This window comes from Oratosquilla oratoria, unplaced genomic scaffold (genome assembly GCF_046742065.1).
Source record: "Oratosquilla oratoria isolate Oo_2021 unplaced genomic scaffold, ASM4674206v1 SCAFFOLD81, whole genome shotgun sequence".
Classification (NCBI taxonomy): domain Eukaryota; kingdom Metazoa; phylum Arthropoda; class Malacostraca; order Stomatopoda; family Squillidae; genus Oratosquilla; species Oratosquilla oratoria.
In genome coordinates this window covers 307,123-333,170 of record NW_027467745.1, presented here as the reverse complement: position 1 = coordinate 333,170, position 26,048 = coordinate 307,123, and the positions used below count along the sequence as shown (strand labels likewise).

The window sequence follows — 26,048 nt, the reverse complement described above, 5'->3', positions numbered from 1 at the left end:
TTAATATTAAGTGTGGGATTCCACAACCTCGCATTTTTACTGTTCCTCCTTACATTTGTAATTTGCTACTTTATGATTAGAATTGGTGTATTTCATCCAAGAGTTACCGTTCGAATTGGTTCTAACGGCAACCCCCACCCCCCTGCGCGCTTGCCATTTATTGTTTAGGCTAGTTTTAACTAGACTAGTTAGGATCACATCTTCCACCCTCGTGAGTAGTGAATACCCTCAAGGAACATCTAGAAATTATTCGATTTCCACATAAACGTTGCACGGCGCTCCCTACGGAACTATTGATTTGAAATTAAGAAGTACTGGCAACAGTGTATGCCATACAGTGTATGGGCATAGGCAGTTGACCCGTGAGTGCCGGGCACCGGTCAGTTATCCCCCTGGGTCCCCAAAAGGGAGAGGTGGGCCACTCATACTCTCGGAAGATCAAACGCGCCCTACCCTCCCATATGGTGGCTATCGAGGATTTTTACATTAATACGACCCGTCTACGCACCGTCAGGCCCTACACGAGTGATTCATGTGCAAAATCCCCCGGAGACTTATCGAATTGAAGACAGTGATGCGAGTGACGCCCCGACCCTCGTGGGAACGGGTTTGAACGGTGTCGCGACGAGGTCAGCCTCCAGTGAACACACCGCGCTTAGGGTGGGTGGAATCGCCACCATGGTGCCCATTCGACGTTTAGAGTGAGTAGTTCCCTCTTTTCGGGACATCCTGACCAGAAACGAACTTGTGCCAGAGTGGATAACGGGGAGACGCTCACGGAATCGAACTCACCTCCCGCCGTGAAGTGCCACCCCACGAGGACAGTCAGTTTCCTGCCGAGCTCAACCGCAAAGGTATCCTCCCACAACAGACGCATCTTGCCTGAACGAGGGACCCACGCCTAGTTGAACCGCAACCAGCAGAAGTCACCTAGAGATGGTAGCAAGTATCGATATTGGTGATTTCTTAAATAGGACCCCTAGATAGGCGCGCAGGGACTTAGAATACATTAGTGAGAATTGATTTTCTTTTAGGGAAACCTTTAAGGATTTGAGTCGCATCCCAATAATGTTTGATTGTGGAAATAATCTTGATCATTAAAACTCACAATAGGATGATCTGTTTGATTAGCCTAGATCTGTGCTTTATTTGAGTTGCCCCCTCCCCTTTTTTTTGAGTTACATACACGCGCGCCGAGAAGGGAGCGCGCGTGGTCCCGGTCGGTGACTCAAATCTCCAGGACTTCGGCTTCCCACTGCAGCTATCCATCCCCTTCATCACTCCCCTAAGGTAGGTATTTCCCACGCCCCCACAACCACCACCTTCTCCATCCACTGTCCAGGGATTTTGTGACAATATATATATATATATATATATATATATATATATATATATATATATATATATATATATATATATATATGTATGTATGTATGTATATATACACACTGAATGGTTCCCAGTGATCAATTAATATCTTTTTCAACCACATATTACTTTTAATTCCATACCATCGCAAACGAGACTGAGAATCGCTCGAAGGAGACATCCGTTGGAAATTGAAACGTAGACGAGCCGAGGATTCGAACCCAGCTAACCCGTAACAAAATTACATTGACATTAACCAATACGCTATCGTTTGCGATGGTATGGAATTAAAAGTGATATGTGGTTGAACAATATATATATATATATATATATATATATATATATATATATATATATATATATATATATACATATATATATACATATATATATATATATATATATATATATATATATATATATATATATATATATATATATATATATATATATATATATATATATATATATATATATATATATATATATATATATATATATGCTCTAAAAATACTAATTTTGATCATGGTAAAATATTTAGATATTCATACAAAAGCATCACTTATATTTGCATAACTGTGTCTTAAGTCCGTTTTCTCTGTGTTACTAACAACACTTAACAGAACGGAATAAAAACAAACAAGATGGCGTTAGCTTGTTGTTGAAAAATTTTGAACTGCGAAATTCACGGGTTTCCCTACATACTGGGATTAGGTACGTCTTACTATTAAGAAGAACTAGTAAACGAATATGAAAGACGATTTTATGTTTACAGAGGCTGAACTTTATCATATATATATGTACTCTAGGGACGTGTAAAATATAACATCGTCTCTTGTTATGAATCTTGTTTATCAATTGAATCATGCAAGAGCGTAAAGATCGGGTACCTGATCATTTATGAATAACTTATTGATCGGGTACCTGATTAACAAGGAATCCATTATTTACCAGGCCCTGAAATCTGCATGTAGTCATGCCATTTGATAAAAAATTATATTCGATTAACTAATTATCTAATATATGATAATTTTAGGTCTACAAATTCAAACATAATTCTTAGGTTCATGTATGAAAAAATACGCAGTCTATAAGCACTTCGTTATTATAAAATGTAGGTATATTTGATAGTTGCCTTTTCAAGAACACATCACAAGAAGTTCAGTGTTGAAATTTGTATTTATGGAAATATATTTTGAACCATCATCATCAATTGGGGGCATACACCAAGGAGCATGTTGATTCACTCACACACTGGCGCTAGTCCCCAAAGTCTCTGAGGAGCAAGCTCCCATGCAGCTTCCCTTCCCACTCCAAACAGCTCTCGAAAGGTTTGATCAACTTGCTCCGGCTATGAATTCTGTGAGCGTCCCCTTCATACCCTCTATCAAGGGTTGTCTCTTGTGGAGACAAGTTTGTGAGTAGGATCAACATCAGGGACATGTGTCACATGCCTATATTAATTATAGTTGGAGTTGATGTATGTATACAAATTATGCTGATAACTGGCCAAAACTGAGTCTCATAGTTTAATCTCTGGTTTGATATAAAGTCCCCATGATTCTCCAAAGGTACTAAGTACCAAAGAGGTCATAGAAGTAAATTAAGAAAGACCACATGTCTAAAGGATGTGAAGAAATACAGTTTTCCATATAGATGTATAAATATGTGGAATAGTTTAAGCTCAAACAATACATAAGTTCAAATCTAAAGATGATAATTGGAAATCAAAGAAATAGATGAAGTTGGAACTATACATGAATTTAAGTCTAAGTATGTTAGAAAATTAGAGGAAACAGGACCCTACGAGCATTCCTCCTTTCCTGTATACTACAAATAGGTAAATTCATTAAGATGCCTCTTTAAGTCAGCATTTGATATCCATGTTTCACAGCCATAAAGCATGTAGGAGTACTAAGATAATTCAGGTTGAAAATGCCAATATTCCACTAATGCTATATTAATTCTGTGGGTAAATCTCTAGAAGTGCACAAGTTGTAATATATTAATTGAAAATTAAATATTAATTTTGAAAATTGTGATACATCAACGTAATGTATATTTTTAGTGGTGGAAATCAATAATAAAAAAAGTTAGAAAAAGTGATACTACACTAGCTACAACTCGGTCATTGGCAGGCTTTCAGATGCCATGTTTATATTTTTGTTGTTGCTAAAGACAAAATAAGGGAAATTAATAAATTGGTCTAGTCTAACCTAGCCTAACCTAACCTCATATGGGACATGTATTTAGCATCCTTAGAGGTCATCAGACAAGACTAATTTATTAGAATTCCATTAGTTGGTCTTCCACAAAAAAAAAAGGCATCTCGGAGCTCACCGGCATCCAAGTTTTCACTAGTGTATTACTTTTAGCAAGGTTTCATTATTATTTATTTTATCTAAGAAAAACTGATATTATAATTGTTAATGCCTTTTAATTTCCAAAATCATTATTAATTGTTTATTGATATATCACTTAGATATGTACTTCTGGAGTAATACCATTCTTTGAAGTGACCTATAAATGTGTGCATTTAATTTGAATCAGTTAGGGTGATTTGTTAGAGACCAGGGAGTAATGCTGAGTCAAGAAGGCAGGTTTACCACACACATTGAAACCATTTTTGACAATGCCAGAAAATTATCAGAATGGATCCTCAGAACATTTACATCAATAGACAAAGATTGCATTATTATACTATGGAGGATCCTGGTATTACCTAAACTTGAATAGTGCTGCCAACTGTGGAACCCAGACAGTATAGAGACACTTGAGTGTCCGGAGAACCTTCACCAGCAAGATTAAGCATGTAAAAGGCATGAACTACTGGACAGGCTCAAACACCTTCAACTGAATGGAATCACCAGAGACGGTGATGTCGATCAAATACCTCACGAGCCCAGGTTCGAGTCCGGTTTACTATCAGCTTGGTTGGAAGTAAATGACTACTTAAGGATATATGAGCCTGATATATACAGTCAGGGAACAGCAGATACACCTGGAGAAGAGACAAAAGATGAAAAGGGTGGAGGAGGAGCAATGTTTGTGGTGAAAAGTGACATCAAGGTGGAAGAAGCAAATCTGAGTGAAGACTGGACTGAAGCAGTTCACCTAAAGATCGGAAATAAAGGACAATAAAAGAGACTTCATGAAACTGAATAATCAAGAAATGTTAATGGATAAACTCTTTTCCTAAAGAAAAATATTGAACAGAGTAGTAACATAGTTCTTATTGGAGGTTATAATTGTGGTGACATCAACTGGAAGGAATGGGAAGCAAGTGGAAAAGCAGATTCCAGAGGAATTACACTGTTGGGTATAGCAATAGAGCACACAATGACCCAGTGGGTAAAGGAAGTGACCTGGGGAAGAGGAGGTGATATTCCCACAATATTAGATCTGTTACTAACCAGAGAGCCAGACATCAGCTCCATGAACTACCTTTACCCAGTAGGAAAAATTTACCATGTTACAATTGCATTTCAGCTGGAGGATGAGGAAATAGAGCCAAGGAATGAATCACACAGGCAAGGGAGACTCAATTTTAGGAAAGCAGATTACTTAGGGTTGAGAAAATTCTTTGAAGAAATAAACTGGGAGCAATTCATGAATACCACAGGAAAAAAGAAAAGAAGCAATAAAACAAAGGAAGCTTACAAACAAGCTAGGAAAGACTATATCAGAATTCTCAGGGAGGAAGAAAGCAATTTTGAAAGAGCTGTAGTAGATTGATGCAAAGATAAACCAAAACTGTTTTACAGGTTCATAAATGGTAAATTGAAACACAGAAGAAATCACCAAGTTAATAGTAGATAGTGAGGTCTTTTGAAGAGGCCTCAGCTCAGGCAGAAATAGTGAATGAAAGCTTCCAATCAGTCATCACAAAAGAACGCAACTTTTTGGAGAAAAGCGAGGGGGAGTAAGAAACCAGGTTTAGCAGATATAAATGTAGAAGTGAAGGAAGTGCTCCATCACTTGGGATCATTGGATGTGACAAAAACCTCAGGACCTGAAGGGATCTCAAACTAAATATTTAAAGAATGTAGGGAACAACTAGTGGACAAGATCCATAATCTTATTACGTGTTCACTGAAAGAAGACATTATGCCACTTGATTGGAAAAGAGCAAACATGTTGCCAATTTAAAAAGGTGGAAACAAGGAAACACCACTAAATTACAGGCCAGCACAATAATGAAATCATTGTGAAAGATTGAAGAACCAATTATAAAGATAAACATTCTGACAGACAGACAGACTTTGGCTTCAGATATGGAAGGTCATGTGTGTTGAACCTTTTAAGCTTTTACTCGAGAGTGATTGATGTGCTGCAAGAGAGAGAGGGGTGGGTGGACTGTGTGTACCTGGACCTATACAAGGCATTTGATAAAGTACCTCACAGTCAACTTATGTGGAAATTGGAGCATGTTGGAGGACTGAGAGGCAAATTATTAAAATGGATTAAAGACTTTTTGAAGGAAAGATACATGAGGACAATAGTAAAGGACAAGATGTCAAACAGATGTCAAACAGTAACGAGTGGAGTACAAGGTTCATTGCTTGCCCTAATAATGTTTATTGTCTATGTTAATGACATAATGGAAGGAAGAACAGGCTATGACAACATTTTTGCAGATGATGCAAAAATCATGAGAAGAGTGAAAAATGAAGAGAATGGTAGAATATTGCAAAAAGATCTAGATACTATTTTTGCATGGAGCCAAGAATGGGAAATGAAGTTCAGTACCAAAAAATGCAAAGTACTGGAAATGGGCAATAGTGGCAAAAGGCCATCCTTAAACTATTCCTTGGGAAGTGAACCCATTACAAAAGCAAAAGAGGAGAAAGACTTGGGAGTGTTGATAAAAGACAACCTGTCACCTGACAGACATATCAGCAGGATTGTGGGAGAGACATGGACTACTGCAGAAGATTAAAGTGGCATTCCATTATATGGATGAAGAGATGATGAAAAAACTCATCAAAACCCTGATATATGCAAGACTAGAACATGCATCAGTAGTATGGTCCTCACACAGAGTGAAGGATATAAACAAGATAGAATACAAAGGGCAGCAACCAAACTGGTCCCCAGACTGGCATCACAGTATCATCCATACACAGCCATTCTCCACTTTACCTTCAACTTTTCTTACATGCCTTCCCAAACTCTGTTACTAACTTCCTTAATCCCACCTCTGATCCTGCCACTAGCAGTGTCATCAGCAAACAACAACTGGCTTACCTTCCACTTTTCTCCATTTTCTTTAATTTTATCCAATCTCCTCCCCATTACTCTTGCATTTACCTCCTGTACCACCCTATCTATGTATATATTTAACAGCCATGGCGACATGACACATCCCTATCAAAGTCCTACCTTTACCTCAGCTCTCTGTCTCCATTTCTTAACTGCTCTTAACAGCTTTCCTCTGACCCCATATAACTGCAGTACCACCCTCAGTGCCTTCCTTTCTACCCTGTCCATTATAGTGCATTGGCAATTAAGGTTGTTTAATATGTGCTTTCATAGTTCCATTTTATAAAGGAAAAGGGGACAAATATGAATGTAGTTTTAGATGGATTAGTTTGTTAAACATAGTTAGAAAGGCATGTGGGAGGATGAGTGAGAAGATTAGGAAAGGAACAGAGGGAATAATTGGTGGGGAACAGTGTGGGATTAGAAAAGGTAGAGGGTGTGTGGATCAAATTTTTGTGGTAAGGTAGATTTGCAAGAAGTTTTTGGCAAATGGCAAGGATGTTTTTTGGGCCTTTATTGGTTTGGAGAAGTCTAATGACAAGGTAGACAGGAAGGCATTGTGGGAGGTGTTGCTGATATATGAGATAGAAGGAAAGCGGTTCGGGGCAGTCAAAAGCTTTTGCATGAGTATTAGAATTTGTGTTAGGGTTTGGAATGGAGAGAGTGATGGGCTTGAGGTGAAGGTGGGGCTGTGCCAGGGCTGTGTTGTTGTTGTTGTTCCCCAGACTGTGTCTGAGCACTCCCAACCAGGGCTGTGTTGGTTGCCATGACTGTTCAGTGTGTATTTGGATGGGGTGGTATGGGAGGTTTATAAGAGGGTGATGGGTAGTTGATTGGAGATGGTAAATGCAGCAGTGGATCCCTGCTGAGAATGTGTTGTGTCTTGCTGCGCTGCTTTTGACCCGGGCAGTTGGTGGGAGACAGGGATATCCCTACTTCCAGGAAGAACTAAGATGGAAGGGAAACAAATGAGAGTGGGATGGGTGGGGGTGGGTGCATGTCTTGACTGACTATTTCTCATATAAGTGGGAGGAAGCCTGAGGTATATAGATAGGAAAGACATATGACAGGGTAGACATGAAAGCATTGTGAGAGGTAATGGAGATATGTGGGATTGGGGGAAAGTTGCTAACAGCAGTCAAAAGCTTTTATGTGAGTAGTAGAGCTTGTGTTAGGGTTGGGAGTGGTGAAAATGAGAGGTTTGAGATGTAGGTGTTATATCACTGTGATTGTTCAGTTTGTGGGTGGAACAGGTGGTAAATGTTAGGGTGATGGGCTGAGGATTGGAGATGGTTGATCAGTTTTGAAGATGGATAGCAGGGAGCTGGCTCTATCTCATACCTTTCTTACAGGATTACCACTTGGAAGTACTCATTCTTGGTCCCAGGTTTATAGGGGAAAAAGTTTAGATACAGGTATTGTAGAAATATTAGGCTTTTGAGTATCCTAAATAAGGTGTGCAACAGAGATACAGAGGATAATAAGGGAAGCATAGATATTAGGAAAGGAACTGTGTAGTTTACATAAAGGAAGAGCTTGTGTAAATCAGGCAGTCACTGAAAGACAGCTCAGTGAGAAAATTTGCGAACTTAAAAGAAATTGGTTATACATGTGTTTAGTGGATCTGGAGAAGGTGTATGATAGAATAGATTGGAAAGAAGTATGGCAGAACATGAAACTGTATGGAGTGGATAAAGAAATTTGGAGGTAATGAAAGATGTGAAGTATATTTGAGGGTTACTAATAGGGAAAACAAGATTTTTGGGGTGTGCATTGATTTGAGGCAGGGAGGTTGTAATCACAATGGCTGTTTAATCTGTATGTAGATGAAATGATAAGAGAAGTGAATGCAAGAATAGGAGACTGAGAATGTTCAAGAATAGATGATGAACAGCCTAGTATATGTATATGACATCAATCTGCTAGTATGAGTATGTGTGGGCATACCTGTGAAATAATGAATCCTGTACAGGTACCACATTTGTTTGCTTTAATTTTTCTCTGGACACTATATGTAGAATTACTGTTCCTTTGATAATTCTGTTCAGGTCTTGGGTCCCCTGGTTGTATAAAACCGCTTCAAAACTCTTGGAAGCACACTTAGGGAAGACCGAGTTTGTACAACTTATGAATGTTACCTAGATTATTTCTTTACTTATCATTTATCAAACTTTTTCCTTTTTCCTACCAAAATTATTTGATCATGATTTAAATATGACAATCTAAGGAGGTAATGTGTAAAGGTTATGTATAGTAATCCCTCATACTAGTATGCTGTAATACATCATTTTGTTATTTCAGAACCAAGAAACCACATGTACAACAGAAGAAGGAAGTACTGTGTATATGATTGGTAGAGGTGCCTCTTCTCAAGAAACTGATGACCTGACAAAGAAAATAAGATCCATCATCAGTAGAAAGATCAGAAATGAGCCTACATGTGAACTTGATTATGATGGTACGGTTTCTAATGTTTCTTGTGAAATTACAAATATGTAAACCATATTTATGAAGAAATAATGTCATGAAATTGCACATGCTTGTGGAGAAGCTGCTGCAGTGGGAGAGGACAAAACAAAATGGAAGATAATGAGATATACAAAGAGTGAGGGTGGTAGCTGGAGGTAAGCCTTAAAGGAGCAAGGTTAGAGGAAGTAGGTAGTTTCAAATATTTAGGATCACATGTAGCAGGGAATGGAAAATGGGGGGTGGAGGTGAACTGTAGTCTGAGGGAAGCAAGTATATGCCTTGAGGGACTGAAAAATGTTTTGAGAAATAGGTATTTGGAGATGAATGCAAAGAACATTGTGTGAAGATGTGATTGCGCTTACAACACTGTATGGGGATGAAGATTTGGAATTTATGAGAGGCAGAAAGGTGAAATCTGAATGTCTTTGAGATATTGTTTGAGGAGAAGTATGGTAGGGACTGTGAGGATGAATGGAGTGAGGAATGACGAGAGGAGAGCAAGAGTAGAAAGAGAACTAGCAGACAGGGCTGATGAAAGAATAATGAGATGGTTTGGGGGAGTGGGAAGAATAAGTAAGGAAAGATAAGGATAAAGATTGTGAAATGTTTAAGTGGATGGAGCAGACCTGGCAGGGGGGGGGGGACCTAGAATGAGAAGAATGGATGGGGGGCTTGAGCAAAAGGGAAATGTCTGTTGAGCAGGGAAGGGAGGGGGCAAGAGATGGGTGTTAGTGGAGAATGGTTGTGAATGGACTATAAATTGGTGCTTTCCAAAGGGATTTATTTTCATCTTCTCTATTTTTGCATGAGGGGATGGAGGGTTATCATGTACATGAAGCATTGGGACCTTCCTTTGGATGTGCTGTGTCTAGCTGCATTGCTGCTGATCTGGGCAGTGTATAGAGGACATGGATAATCTTTCATTTACAAGGAGCTAAGATTAAAAGGAAACAAATGGATGATAGATATGAATGGAATGGGTGGGAGTGGGTGCATGCCTTACCCAGCTACCTTCCTTATAAGGGGGAAAAAAGCTTTTTGGTGTATAAATGTAGACTTTTTCTTTTGTTATTAGATTTGTGATGGTTCTCTTAAATTGATTTAAATGCATTTATTTTCAGGCTGTGTTCTGAGAGTGGTGCATACCAGTCATCAGCTATTGTTTGCTGCCTCTCCTCAGTGTATTCCACAGTGGCTGCATCATCTGCATAAACGTATGAGGTAAGTGCATCCCCTGGTTCTCTGACTTCTGAGTCCAAATATAAAATGAAGAGAAAGGCTGATAAAATTGAACCTTGTCTCATTCCACTGCTGATGTGAAACAAATCGGTATTACCATAGGCTGACCTGTTTTATTGCAATTTATGGGAATCTCAAAAAGCAGGTCCCCATTAACTTTCAAAAGACTTCTCATATGGATGTTGTATCTGAATTGATGAAATGATCTTAGAATGAATCAGAGAATCTTTGTCTTTGTCATCAAATCAGTATGGATTCAAAGGGTGCCATTCTACCAACACATTTCTTGCAAGCCTCACCCAACAAGTAATGGGAAAGTTTAAAGAAAGTTCCACTTGATATGGTGGCAATAATATAAATAATAGATAAAAATGAAAGTCTTACTGTGGTACGATGGAAAGAAGAAACAGTGAAAATTAACAAGAAAATAATCATGCTAAAGTGAGCACAGGGTCTAGTCAGTAGAAGGAAATTAGTCACAATCTTAATTACAAACAGTTTTTGAGGACCACACTCAGTTGTGCTTCCACAGCTCCCACCCCCACCCCCAAAAATAACATCATACATATACCAAGGCTTTTTCCCCTTTACAAGGGAGGTAGCCAAAAAGGAAAAGGCATAAAATCATTCCCACCCATTCCATCCCTGAATACACTCCACACCCCTCCACCCTCCCTCTCATCTTAGCACCTCCTGGATGATGGGTCATCCCTGCACCTTGTCCACTGCCCTGGGTCAGAAGCAGTGTTGCAAGACACAGCACAAAAAATAAGAAAGAAGAAAAAAAAAAGTGCACAAAATAAAACATTGAGATTACAGGATGCACCAAAACCACCCTAATAGAACATCTGTATACATACATACATATACCAAGGCTTTTTCCCCCTTACAAGGGAGGTAGCCAAAAAGGACAAGGCATAAAATCATTCCCACCCATTCCATCCCTGAATACACTCCACACCCCTCCACCCTCTCTCTTATCTTAGCACCTCCTGGATGACTGGTCATCCCTGCACCTTGTCCACTGCCCTGGGTCAGAAGCAGTGTCGCAAGACACAGCACATCCACAGCAAGGCCGCTTCATTAAATTGGCGACCCACATCTGTATACAGAAAATGAAATCCTCTCATAAAGTATTGTATAAAAATTATAGGTGCGCATTTACACATAAGAGCCCTCTAACATTTGTCACCCATTTTATTACATTTCATGAGCACAACAGAGGGAGAGAGAGAGAAAAAAAATCAGCATGCTGTTTAAACATCAACAACGACCTACCACCTCCACTAATCAACACATCACTACAAAAGCACATTCACGCTCAGGTCACAAAACATGCACTTCAAGACTGGCCAATAAATCCCTACTCCATCAGACCTCTCCATACATTAGGACCACAACCACCACAGCACCACCCCTTCTAAGAGAAGCAAGAGCCAACAGAAAAAAATTAAGAAAAAATATTTATATTGTACTTACCTTAACCCTAATACTTTGTTGGGTGGCCCTTCCTCTTCAGGCAGCTCTGGAGACGTTTAGGCACTGATAAAACATGGTTTTGGAGGAGGGATAGTTCTAGATTGTTCCAGATTTCTTGAATTGAAGGTGTCGTGGCCCCATAATCGGCACTTCATCCAGTTCTAAAAGTTTTCTGTGGGGCTTAAGTCCCATTTTCTTGGCAGCTTTTTCTCACTCTACTCATGTGAACCATGATTCACAAGAGCAAATCAGGAAAAAGGTGCTGAGAAAACAGGATATTGGAGCTGAAACATTGCTCATGTGAACTGCACTTAAATAGAAATATCTGGCTTATGATGATTTCTAATGTTGTGAATATAATTCCTTTTTTCAAGACATCACAGTTGTTAGTGTGGCACAACTAAAGATTGCATGACATCTCACACCATGGAAAGTGGAAGCCAGACCTCTCCCTCGAACAAGCAAATGACCAAACGACCACAATATGATGATGCAGTCCTCTACCACTGCAACCTGACAGGGCCATCTGCTAACAGTGATTACATGAGGCATGAGGGAAGTAAGTACCCACACAATATTTTTAAATTAGTTATACTGTACTTTTCACATTGCATCTGGATTATTTTATAGTAAATGACTCATGTTTTTTTTTTTTTTTTTTTTTTTTTTTTTTTTTTTTTTTTTTTTTTTTTTTTTTTTTTTTTAAATGTTTACTTTTCATTTAGGAATGTCCCCTGTGGGGCTACAAGGAGAAGGATGCCTAGTCCCAATCTCCGTCCCTTTCTTCTCGCCTCTTACGATCCAAATGGAAATACCTGGTGGCAGTATTCTTTTCCCCCACCACAGGGAATTACCCCACCACAGAAAATGAATACTCAGAGAAATGGTACAGGACAGCAGCAAGGGGTTGGGGGACAGCATAACGGAGGGACAGTTGTAGTATAAAAGTGGGTAGAGAGAGGGTAGAGTGCCGGAGGACTGGAGGAGTACCTGTATAGTTCCACTTTACAAGGGAAAGGGAACAAGTGTGAATGTAGTAGTTTCAGAGGGATTAGCTTTTTAGGTGTAGTTGGGAAGGCTTATGGGAGGATCTTGATTGAGAGGATTAGGAGAAGAACAGAAGGAGTAATTGGTGAGGAACAGTGTGGATTTAGGATGGGTAGAGGTTGTGTAGATCAGATCTTTGTGGTGAGACAAATATGTGAGAAAGCTATAGGAAAGGGGAAGGATGTTTTTTGGGCTTTTATGGATCTGGAAAAGGCTTACGATATGGTAGACAGAAAGGCACTGTGGGAGGTTATGCAGATAAATGGGATAGGAGGAAAGCTTCTAGGAGCTGTCAAGAGTTTTTATGAGAGTAGTAGAGCTTGTGTCAGGATTAGAAATGGAGAGAGTGAGTGGTTCGAGGTAAAGGTGGGACTTCGTCAAGGATGCGTTATGTCGCCCTGGCTGTTCAACTTATACATGGATGGGGTAGTGCGAGAGGTAAATGCAAGGGTAGTGGGTCAGGGATTGGAGATGGTTAAAGAAAATGGAGAAAAGTGGGAGGTGAGCCAGCTGTTGTTTGCGGACGACACTGCACTTGTGGCAGGATCGGACAAGGGATTGAGGAAGTTGGTGACAGAGTTTGGGAGAGTATGTGATAGAAGAAAGCTAAAGATAAATGTGGGTAAAAGTAAGGTGATGAGATGTACAAGGGGTGAAAGTGGCAGTAGACTAGAAGTGAGCATTAAGGGAGAGCAACTGGAGGAAGTGGATAGTTTTAGATACTTGGGTGCAAATGTGGCAGGAAAAGGTGGAGTGAAGGTGGAGGTAGAATGTAGATTGAGAGAAGCGAGTAAATGCCTTGGTGGATTAAAAAGTGTAATGAGGAATAGACATTTGGGAATGGATGCTAAGAGGAAACTGTATGAAGGAGTGATTGTGCCAACAGCACTGTATGGGGCAGAAACATGGAACATAAGAGAAGAAGAGAGAAGGAGTTTGAATGTGTTTGAGATGAGGTGTCTGAGAAGTATGATGGGGGTTACTAGGCTAGATAGAGTGAGAAATGAGGAGGTGAGGAGGAGAATGGGGATGGAAAGGGAGTTGGGAGATAGGGTTGATGAAAGAATATTAGGATGGTTTGGACACATGGAAAGAATGAGTGAAGAAAGACTAGTAAAAGAAGTATGGAAGGCAGATGTGGAGGGAGTGAACATGAGGGGATGTCCTAGGATGAGGTGGATGGATGGGGTGAAGGGGGCTTTGGGGAAGAGGGGAATGTCTGTTGAGGAAGGACAGGAGAGGACAGAAGATAGGGGTGAATGGAGAATGGTTGTATATGGATGATGTCGTGATGCATGAGGTGGAATGGGTGGGGATGGGGGGTGAGGTAGTATGTGTGAGCAAAATTTGACGCAGCCCAAAGGGATTTCTCCCCGTCTTCTCCTTTTATGCATGGGGGGACGGAGAGGAGGGGTCGCCGATTTAATGAAGCGGCCTTGCTGTGGATGTGCTGTGTCTTGCAACACTGCTTCTGACCCAAGGCAGTGGACAAGGTGCACGGATGACCCATCATCCAGGAGGTGCCAAGATAAGAGGGAGGGTGGAGGGGTGTGGAGTGTATTCAGGGATGGAATGGGTGGGAATGATTTTATGCCTTTTCCTTTTTGGCTACCTCCCTTGTAAGGGGGAAAAAGCCTTGGTATATGTATGTGTGTATAATGTTTACATTTTTTGTAGGAAACAATTTGCATGGTTCATGTATTACAAACATAACAGAATGATAGTAATGATATTTCCTTAAGTTTCATTGGCTGGTAATGATTCTTGGCCTCTTAAATCTCTCTGAGATGAAATTCTAGGCTGTTGTCTATGTTGCATGAGTGTGGCACAATATCTCTTGTCACCAGCTTATAGTAGTAGGAGCATAGCAGTTGCTGGTTGTCAACCCTCCTTAAAGGTGGAGGAAATACTAGTGAAGTTAATAGAGATCCTAGTCCCTGTCCAGAGCCCATGTGTGTCAGTCCCTTGAGGCTGCACCTTCAACTGGAGGAAAGAGAGTAGTGATAGGTTTTGAAGATGAGTGGCATGACTCAGACATCCATCTTGTAGGCCCATCACTCATAGCCAGTCATCATGAGTCCCATAGCATAGGAAGTTATTTTTAGGTTTGTTAGAAAAGAGTATTAGATAATTAATGTTCAATTTCTCATAACAGCAGGGTTGGCAAACAGTGGACTTCTCTTCATGAGTCCCCTTGCTCCTCCTCTGCAAGAGATTGAGGAGGGGAAGGACGTGGCCACGAGATCAAATGGACGCTCCTTTTCCAGCAGTGGCTTTCTTCAGCCCTCAAGTGCTCCAACTTCTCCCCAACACCGGCAGGCTCTCACCTCTCCACCACCTCTGACACCATCACCATCCCTCACATCTTCAGACCCTAATTTTCATGCCACAAGTCTACGAGAGAGGAATGCTGCAATGTTAAACAATGAGCTTATGGCAGATGTACATTTTATTGTTGGTCAGCCAGGTGAGAAACCAAAGTAATGAAAATCACATCACCCAATCACACTTCCCTGCAACCCCTCCAAAATCATAGAACACCTTATACTAAAACTCATCCCACCACATATCTCCCTCGCTAAATTACAACACTGTTTTAGACCACAACGTTCCACATACATTCTTGTGATTGTCCTTACACATAGAGTTTTTGATAGCATCAATTCAGATAGGCCTCTATATAGAACACTTCTTGTAGCATTAGACATTTGTAAAGCTTTTGATGCCATCCCCTGATACAATCTCACAAACAAAATATACAACAGACATACATAATAACACCAAAAGATAGCTGGCCAATTAATTGGCAGGCAGAAATGCCCATGTGTCACATAATGACCAATCATTGCACACCAGAAACTGTAGGAATGGAGTACCTCAGGGCTCAGTCCTATCCCCAGCACTCTTTAATCTATACATGCATGATATAACCATACCCCAGAAATACAAATCTCTTCTTACATAGATGACATAACAATTACGTGCACACATGGTAATGCAGACAGATCCACAGAAATAATACAACCATACCTCAACACTCAACACCTGGGTCACTACAGACTAAAAATGGCCCCAACCTAATCCACAGCCACACTTCTCACCAACTGGACAGCAGAACACAAACACATACCATGCCTCTTTATCAGCAACACCCTCATACCACACACTCTCGCCCAAGATTCTTGGATTTTTGGCGTAACATATGACACATCCATGTCATTCAAACAACACGTCTCAAACATAGAGACAAAATGCACACCTAGACTCATTGTGCTAAAATCACTTCCAGGTACAACTAGGACACAATGAAGAAACTGCTATTACAGTATACAGATGATGTATATGCTTAGAATTGAATTATGCAAGGCCTGCATGAGCCCCTAACCTCACTGAGACATACCACAATACCGTGCAAGCTATACAGAACAAAGTTCTAAAGACATTTACAGGTTGCACAAATACACCTTGCTCCATTCTTAAACCTCTTCAATACAAGTCAAATTCTTGCACGCAGCATCAGGTGCTTGAGGTACGATGATTGACTCATCACAACAGTCGTGTTATAAAATATAAAATCACTGGTGTATTACTCAATCTCTTTCACCGAGTAATAACAAACACTGAAAACATGATCAAGCCAGTTCACAGAATTTGTGGGTCACTCAGCTATAGAAGAGGTCCATAGAATTTGTTTGCTCTTCATCTTTTTCATCTTACCCTCTCACTATAATCATCTCCATATTTCTTATATGATATCCTATGTAAGGCCTTTAACCTCATAAGTTTTTCTTTTTTTTAACTCGGTGTACTGAATTATTACAGGTAGTACCCAGAAAATACCAGCTCATAAATATGTCTTAGCAGTAGGGAGTAGTGTCTTCTACGCAATGTTTTATGGAGGTTTGAAGTCTGAGGAAGAAATCCAGGTACCTGATGTTGAGCCAGCTGCCTTCCTGACTCTACTTAGGTAAGTTCATGTAACATGTTTTCTAGTTAGGAATAAATAAAAATGCATGTAACGTGAGCAGCTCTCAGTACCTAGGAACCTATATATTGCTATCAATCTACCAAGGGCTTTTTCCCCTCTTATAAGGGAGCCAAATCAAAGGCATGCACCCACTCCCACCAATTCCACTCCCTTCCACCACCCTTGTTTCCAACTCATCTTAGCTCCTTGTGGATGAAGGGTTATCCTTGTTTCCTGCCCACGGCTTGGGTCAAAAGCAATACAGCAAGACACAGCACATCTACAGCAAGGCTGCTTCACTTACATGGCATCCCCCTACCTGTCCCCTCATGTGGAAAATAGAGGAGAAATCCCTTTTTCAAAATGCCATTCATGCACAACCATCCTCCACTCACCCATTACCCCCTGCTTTCTCCCTTCCTTGCTCAACAGACATTCCCCTCTTGCCCAAAGCCCCTTTCACCCAATCCATCTATCTCATCCTCAGTTTACTAATCTTTCTTCAGTCATTCTTTCCATGTATCCAGAACATCCCAATAATCTTTCATGAGCCTTGTCTACCAGCTCCATTTCTACCCCAGCTCTCCTCCTCATTTTTCACTGTCCAACTTTGTAACAATACCTACCCTACTTCGAAGACACTTCATGTCAAACATGTTTATACTTTTCCTTTCTGCCTTTCTTAAATTCAGTCTGTCCCATACAGAGTTGTAGGCACAGTCACCCATTCATATCATCTTCTCTTTGCATCCATTCTCAGATGCCTACTGTACATGGTACTACATTCTGCATTTGTACTTTGATAGAAATCTAGTGTCCTAGAAAACTTTAACCATTTTCTTAGATTTGAAATGTAAAGAATAACAAATTATAGGTTGCTGTATGTTACATTGATGTTCAAATTCAAGGAAAATTTTCTTTGAAACTTGAAATTTTTAGAACTTAATGGCCTCAAACATTGGATTAAGTTTGAGGTCTCAGGCACCACCATATGTTTATGTATATGGTTTTTTCATCAGATATATTATTTTTTCTTACTCTTGTGAGTGTGCAAGTGAAACTTACTCGTTTATTAATTGTGATTTTGTATGCATTTTTTGGCAGATACCTCTACTGTGATGAAATAAAGTTGGAAGCAGATACAGTATTAGCAACCTTATATGCTGCCAAGAAATATCTAGTACCTCACCTTGCGCAACAGTGCGTCAAGTTTCTGGAAGTTTCACTCACAGCGAGAAATGCTTGTCTTCTTTTGTCACAGTCCAGATTGTTTGAGGAACCAGAACTCATGACCAGATGTTGGGAAGTGATTGATGCACAGGTAAGGGCATTCAGTGACAAAATTATGTATTACTATGGAAAGGAAGTTATAGGTGTACAAGTTTAGGACATTCTTTTTCTAGATATGATCATATTTCTTTTTAGTCCTTTTAGTCTCGCAAGTTAAAGTGGAAAAATATCTATATAACATGGTGATGTTGTGCTCCAAATTTTGTGTACCTTTACTTTGTAACTGTATTTTTCTCTATAGGTTTCAGTCTCTTAAGCTAACAAAACTTGACCATAACTCTCAGCTGCTAAATTTTTCTCCTTTAAGCTTTCAGCCTACATTCAAGTCAATATCATCAAAGACTAATGCATACACAGTGATTGAAGAAAGAAATACATTAGAGTCTTGACTGTTCGAAAATCATTAGTTTCCAAATTATTTTATTCATTTATCTATTTCCCCCATAAAATCATGGGTGAATATAGGTGACAGAATTTCCATGTTCATGCTGCTTATAAGTGTGTGTATGAGGCACACACTGTAGTTAAGTCATAAATGGTGATATCTGAGTCATCAGTTAAACATTTTTCCTCGTATCTTTCTCTATCCAGTAGTAGGTCATACATGCCCTCCTGCATACTTTTTATGTCTAGTGAGCTCTGAAACACCTGTGAGTTTTCAGCTTTATGCAATATCAACATTTTATGCTGCAGCAAAGCTATCTATCTATAGAGCAAGAGCTTTTTTCCCCCTTAAGAGAGAGGTAGCTAAGTCAGAGGCACTTACAACCTATTCCCACCCATTTCACTCCCCTCCACCACCCTTTCCATCCCTCTCATCTCAGCTCCTCATGGATGATGGATCATCCCTGCATCCGCCAAATGCCAAGGGTCAAACTCAATGCAGGAAGACACAGTACATCTACAGCAAGGCCACTTTGCTGAATTGGTGACCCCCCCCCCTTCTCCATCCCCTCATGCAGGGAAAGAGGAAACCAGAAGAAATTTCTTCAGGCTGTATCAAAATAGCACTCGCACATAAGCACCTCCTACCTCCCATCCTCCATCCCTCCCTTCCTTGCATAATGGTATCATCCATACACAATCATTCTCCACTCAGCCCCATCTCTAGCCTTCTGCCTCCTTCAGCCTCCTGCAGGAAAGCCATAAAGCAAAATGATGAAATATTCTGGGATATTTTGACCACTCTGTGGTCCCCGTCAGCAGATAGACTACAAAATGTGAGCATAATGTGAACCTGGACCAGGTTTATAACACTGACAAAGCAGCACTTTTTTGGCATTGTTTGGTCAGGTCAACTCTAGCTGGATTTAAGGAAAGGGAGGCTATTGGATTTGAGCACAACAAGGACTGGATTACTATTCCTCCATGTGCTAATGTGACTGGAACCCACAAGGATACCATGTTTGTGATTGGCAAATTTAAGAAACCCAGGATACTTAAAAATGTCCATCATTTACCAGTCCATTATAATGCCAACAACAATACATGGATGACAGTGGAACTTTTCAAGCAGTGGTTCTTCCATGCCTTTGTAGTGGAAGTGAAGGAGCATCTTCGTCAGCAGGGGTTCAGTGAGGATTATTTGATTTAATAGGGGGAGCTTTCATCTTCAAGATGTCAAAATGAGAAGAATGGTTGAATTGATTGTCTTTGCATGAGGTGAATATGTTTTAACTCAGCCATCCTTCCATATGAAGGGTTAAGTGTCTTTGATGAATATGCCTACAGTATATAATATTTGCAAAAGAAAATATTTTATATTTTAACAAAGCACTTCCCATATCATTTACATCAAATTTCTTTTCATACAGGCTGAAATGGCTCTACAATCTGATGGTTTCGTGGACATTGATTACCCCACCTTATTAAGTGTTCTGTCGAGAGAAACCCTTAACTGCCGAGAAATTGTCCTCTTTGATGCAGCTCTCAGTTGGGCTGAAGCAGAGTGTGGAAGGCAGGACATAGAGCCATCACCAGAGAACAAAAGAAAGGTGGGATTTCATCCAGGTTACTACAGGAGTACTCGTTACTACAACCTCACTTTATTTTCTACAGTTTGCTTGTAAAAATGTACATAATACTAAGGGTGGAGGGGAGTGGAATATATGAGAAATGAAATGGGTGGGAGTGATTCCTATGCCTTTTTCTTTTTGGCTTTGGGGGAAAAGCCTTTGGTATATGTATGTACCTCCCAATTTTCTCCATTTTCTTTATCCTGCACCACCCCATCCATGTATACATTAAACAGCCATGGCAACATGACACACCCCTGATGCAGCCCCACCTTTACCTCAAACCACTCTCTCTCCATTTCCTATTCTAACACAGGCTCTTCAGTTCTCATAAAGACTCTTGACTGCCCTGAACAACTATCTGCAAAGCCTCCCTCAATGCCTTTCTGTCTAACCTGTCATAAGCCTTTTCCAAATCCATGAAGGCCCAAAAAACATCCTTATCTTTCACTAAAGCTTCCTCACTTATCTGCCTTACCACAAAAATCTGATCCACACAACCCCAATTTTCTTAAACCCACACTGTTCCTTACCAATTTCTCCCTCTTCAAATCTTCTCATTAAAACCCCATAAGCCTTCTCAATTACACCCAACAAACATTTGTTCCTTTTCCCTTGTAAAGCGGAAATATACAGCACTCTACCCTCCTTTTGACACATTAAACAACCTCACTACTCAGTCCACTATTACTGTACCTCCCTTCTTCAGACACTCTGCATGACACCCATCTAACCCAGGTGCCATACCTACTCTCATCAATTTCAAGACACTTTACACCTCATCTTTTTTTATTGCTCCTTTGTTTTCCTCTCTCATCACCTTCATTTTCTTAGCACCTCCCACTGCTACCACTGTCTACTCTAGCGTTGAGATCTTCCAATTCCAAAATTCTCTAAGTGCTCATTTAAATTTAAACAAAAAGCCTCCCTTTCCTCTACACTCTTCTCACTACCTAGATTGTATGCACTTACAAAGACTCCCTTTCCAGTTTCACCTTCATCCACATTAACCTTGAAGAAACCTTCCACTCCACCACATGCTTACCTATCTCTTCAATTACTAGTAGAGCCTTCACTTCCTTCCCTTATCCTCTCCTCACTTCCAGTACCCTCCCTGCTACACTCCCAAATTCAAACTCATCCTTCCCTTTCAACTTAGTTTCACTTAATGCCAACACATCCATCTTCTTTCTCACAAACATACTGCCTATCTCTTCCCTTTTACTCTCATCTGTACCACATCCATGCTTATTAAGACCCAAACCTTAGGATTCTTTTTGGAAAACTCCTCATAGGAATATACCCCTTAGGGTTACAGGGAACAGGATGCCTAGTCCTATACTCTGTCCCATTTTAGGTAGACCACAGAATAAGGGAAACGAGTAAATGTCCTCAGGGATTGAAAAGTGTCATGAGAAATAGGTATCTGGAATGTATACAAAGTGAAGAATTTATATGAAGGGGTGATTGTGCCTGCAACACTGTATGGACAGAGATTTGGAATTTAAGGGAGGCAGAAAAGAGAAGTTTAAATGTGTTTGAGATGAAGTGTTTGAGAAGTATGGTGAGGGCTACTAGGATGGGTAGAGTGGGAAATGGGGTGAGAGGAGAGCAGGCATAGAAAGTGAGCTGGCAGATAGCACTGATGAAAGATTAATGGGATGGTTTGGGCATATGGTAAGAATGAGTTAAGAAAAATTGGCAAAAATAGTGTGGAAAGCTGAAGTGAAATTAACTTGAGGGGATGACCAAAAATGAGATGGATTGAATGGGATGAAAGAGGCTTTGAGTAAGAGAGGAATGTCTTTGGAGCAAGTAAGGGAGAAGGCAGGGGATAGATGTGATTGGAGAATGGTTGTGTATGGATGATATTTTGATGCAGCCCAAAGAAATTTTTCCCCATCTTCTTTTATTTTTGTCAAGTAGGGAGGGTCAATGTGCTATCTTGCTGCACTGATTCTGACCAAGGCAGTTGGCATGGGACAGGGATGGCCCTTCATCCACCACGAGGATCTAAGATGAAAGGGAAACAATCGGGTGATGGATAGGATTGGAATTTACCTAGTTGTACCTTTTGGGAAAGGGAGCTACGCTTGTGGTGTCCCATCTCTGCATCTCACCAAGTCTAATTTGCGTTTAAATTCGTGTATGGTTTTTGCATATGCTATTGTTTTGTCTAGTTTGTTCCGTACATCCACCACTCTGTGGGGAAAGCTGTTCTTTTTCTGGTCTCATCTATAACTGTCCTTTTTGAGTTCCCTTCCATGCCCCCTTGTATTTCTTTTATCCCAGTTTAGTAAGTCTTCTATCAAGGACTTCCATGCCTCTCATGATTCTGTAGATGGTCAACAAGTAACCTCTTTCTCTTCTTTGTTCCAGAGTTGCCAATTCTAGTTTTGACAATCTTTCTTAATATGACAGTTTTGAGTGCATGCTTTGGCAGGTTACTTCTCATATAAGAGGAAAGAGGCCCATGGTATATTAGATAGGAAATTTTCTTGTAACTGTTTTGCTCTTACCTCGATGTAGATCTTAGATATTATGTAATTACATACTGTTACGATAAAAAAAATGTGTTTTTATGTTTGTATTTTTCAGGTGTTGGGTGAAGCCTTGTTTTTAGTACGCATTCCATGCATGGAACTGGAGGAGTTTGCCAATGGAGCAGCTCAGTGTGGAATTCTCAACTTGCAGGAGACGACAGATCTTTTTCTGCACTTCACTGCCCGCAATAAACCTGCCATTTCTTATCCAGTTAAGGCAAGACTTGGACTCAGGAAACAGATTTGTCACAGGTAAGTTAGTGTCATTCTCATCAGCTGCCAAAAGTACAATTCATCACACTACTCACATTATAAAGTGACTGCTGTATTACTTGTTCTCTTTTTCCCCCTACACTAGGGGTAGTCAAAAAGAAAAAGGCATAGAAACCACTCCCACCCATTTCATTTCCTATGTATTCCACTCCCCTCCAGCCTCCTCCCTCCCTCTTATCTTGGCACTTCCTGGATGACAGGTCATCCCAGCATCCTGTCCACTGCCCTGGGTCAGAAGCAGTGTCGCAAGACACAGCACATCTACAGCATAATAAACACAGAAAATGTGATCAAACCAGTTCACAGAATCTGGGAGTAACTCATGTACAACTGAAAAAATATATAATCAAGATGTCGACGCCGGCATCCTCATGTACTGAGCCTCATGACACCCATGTGGGCGTCATTGTACTGAAGTGGTTACTAACAAACCACAAAATTTGTGAGGAACTTAAGTAAGATTAACTGCAGCAACAACCCCACCAGACAAACTCTCCAATACACTGAACAACCAACATCCCCTGACATAAAAATGTGTTCAGCCTCCTTACAGACCCAAACCTTATGGAAAACCATAGAAATCTATCATCTGATCACTTCCTAATTAATATCTCCATAGAATTGGAAGAGAAATTACAACCTACAATGAAGAGAACTTTAATAAACTATTAAAAAGCAAACTGGCAAAAGAACTGAAGACATAGAAAAAGAGCTAGAACACTTTGAGATAGACTAATTCCTATTCCTAGATAAAACAGTAAACAAAATAGGAACTATAATCCAGAAGACAGATAAAAAACACATCCCCAGAGGCTACAGAAACAATTCAACCTATGATACTCTAAACACCTTGAAATTGACATAAGCTAAAAAAAAAAAAAGAAAAAAGAAAAAAAAAAAAAAAAAAAGGAAAAACATGATGGTACTTACAAGAACATGGATTACTAGAATCTGATCAGTTGTTATTCTTGCAGAACCTAAACCTAGACTGCTCAAGCCTCTGAAACTCAGCAACAGATGGGATATCTAACATTTCCATAGCAGCATCTATGTTGAGTAATGGACAGGGTGCATACAGTGTATACAAGGTGTTGTGCATGAGTACTAAGTGACTGCCACTGCAAGCTCAGATTTTGTATGAAACTCTTCCTTAATGCATTGTCTTTCAATTGGGTGAAATAAGTTTTATCTCTTCTTTACCTGTATGGGAAATTACCAAAAGTAGCTTGAGATCTCTCTAATTTCAACAACATAATTTAGTGAGGCAGATTGACTCAAGTAATAAAATCCTGCTTGGAAGTAAGAGGTTGCCAAGACAAAGAAGAATGAAAGAAAAATATAAATAATTATGAAAATCAACAAACATGAGGAATGCATGAAAGTAATCAAGAGATTTGTCATGTTTTTTGAAGATTTAAGTGAGTTAATGAGGCATTGCCTGGAGGAGTGAATATTAAAGTAAAATCCTTACCAGAATGATAGTTATCAGGTATTACAGATTCTTTGCCAGTTTTATACTATAACCTTGTCTTGTGAGGCATATTGCCTGGGGGAGTGAATGTTAAAATTAAAACCTTACTAGAATGATAGTTATCAGGTATTACTAATTCTTAGTATTAGAGTCTTGTCTTGTTATACATACATATACCAAGGCTTTTTCCCCCTTACAAGGGAAGTAGCCAAACAATGGAAAATGTTTTTGTTGTGCATTTCTCTCACATTAAATTTTCAGAAATGAATAATTCTCTACAAAAGCACCTGTATTAGGTCTAGATTCGTTAACTTTCCCTTCCAAATCCCACAGGTTCCAGTCATCAGCATACCGGAGCAACCAGTGGCGATATCGTGGAAGATGCGACTCAATAAATTTCCTGGTGGACAAACGAATATTCATTGTAGGCTTTGGATTATATGGTTCTTCCAGTGGAGCAGCTGATTACAATGTCCGCATTGAACTGAAAAAATATGGGCAGGTAAGAACAAAGTAAAATATTTTGGAATTGTTAAGTGCATACTAATGCCCCCATCATGACAGTCATATCTTGATGAACCTCATATCTTCTATTCCTCACAGATCTTGGCAGAAAACACAACAAAGTTCTTCTCAGACGGCTCTTCAAGCACTTTCCATGTGTACTTTAACCATCCAGTACAGGTGGAAAAGGATGCTTATTACACAGCGTCAGCCATTCTAGATGGGGCTGAACTCTCCTACTTTGGCCAAGAGGGCATGAGTGAAGTGACCGTTGGGGCAGTGACTTTCATGTTCCACTGTTCCTCAGAAAGCACTAATGGCACAGGAGTCCAAGGTGGACAGATACCAGAATTGATTTTCTATGGACCTACTTTAGATCCAGATGAAAAGTGAGATTACCCAATACAGTGTGGTGGGCTTCTGAATGCTTGCTTCTCATTCTTATTCTCCATGTGGGGGAATGGTCCCTAGGTATTAACCAGTAGTGAGACCACATGCAAGTCCAGAGTGGTTGAGTCCTGTTTTGGGTATCTAGTCCTTGCTGGAGTGTCCAGCTGTCTGTAGCTTTGCTCACAAGAAGGGGCAGAGTATCTCATTGAGAGCATTTTTATTGATACTTGTAGTCAGACATATCTACAGTTACTTGCTGTAGTTATGCTTATGAGGGGAGGAACTGTATCTCATTCTGTGTATTTTTATTGATGCTTTAAGGCATATGTAAGTACACTATTTACAAAACTAAGTTTCAGTCATTTAACCCCCTCAGCACAGGGTCCTGCCCTCAACTGAATAGAATTGTTTGGCATTAGCCAGAACACAACCTTTATAGAATATTGTAGCAAGGGGGTTGAGGTATATTCTCAACCATTTCAGCATGGAATCCTATCCTCGACTGAATATATTTGTCTGGCATTAGCTAGAACTGAAAAATAACACTTGCAAAGGGGTAATGTGTTGAGGTAATGAACAACAAATTTTGTAGGAATGTCAAAGAAACACTGACTGCAGTGGGAAACTATGTAGCAGTTGTAAATCTTGGTGAACCAGTGTACATTTTGTTTGTGTTGACCTTATTTGCTTGATTGTAATGTTCAGGAAATAAGGTACATTTGTGGGGTCCC

The 26,048-nt window shown here is 40.0% G+C and overlaps 1 protein-coding gene across 1 annotated transcript; it reads left to right on the top strand.

Annotated features, from left to right (window-relative positions):
- Nucleotides 1-1,955: 1,955 nt before the first annotated feature.
- lute (BTB/POZ domain containing protein 3 lute) lies at nucleotides 1,956-25,669 on the top strand. The gene is made up of 11 exons (XM_076182716.1): nucleotides 1,956-2,082; nucleotides 8,932-9,088; nucleotides 10,221-10,320; nucleotides 12,192-12,376; nucleotides 15,020-15,331; nucleotides 16,687-16,831; nucleotides 17,936-18,152; nucleotides 19,936-20,115; nucleotides 22,735-22,931; nucleotides 24,757-24,925; nucleotides 25,027-25,669. The coding sequence occupies exons 4-11, from the start codon at nucleotides 12,229-12,231 to the stop codon at nucleotides 25,318-25,320; spliced, it is 1,662 nt and encodes a 553-aa protein (XP_076038831.1). The 5' UTR covers nucleotides 1,956-2,082; nucleotides 8,932-9,088; nucleotides 10,221-10,320; nucleotides 12,192-12,228; the 3' UTR covers nucleotides 25,321-25,669.
- Nucleotides 25,670-26,048: the final 379 nt, after the last annotated feature.

Coding starts and splice junctions, on each gene's coding strand:
- lute (XM_076182716.1), top strand. CDS start 12,229: ATGACATCTCACACCATGGAAAGTGGAAGCCAGACCTCTCCCTCGAAC. Junction 15,332..16,686: donor TTTTATTGTTGGTCAGCCAG/GTGAGAAACCAA, acceptor GAATTATTACAG/GTAGTACCCAGAAAATACCA. Junction 20,116..22,734: donor CACCAGAGAACAAAAGAAAG/GTGGGATTTCAT, acceptor TGTATTTTTCAG/GTGTTGGGTGAAGCCTTGTT.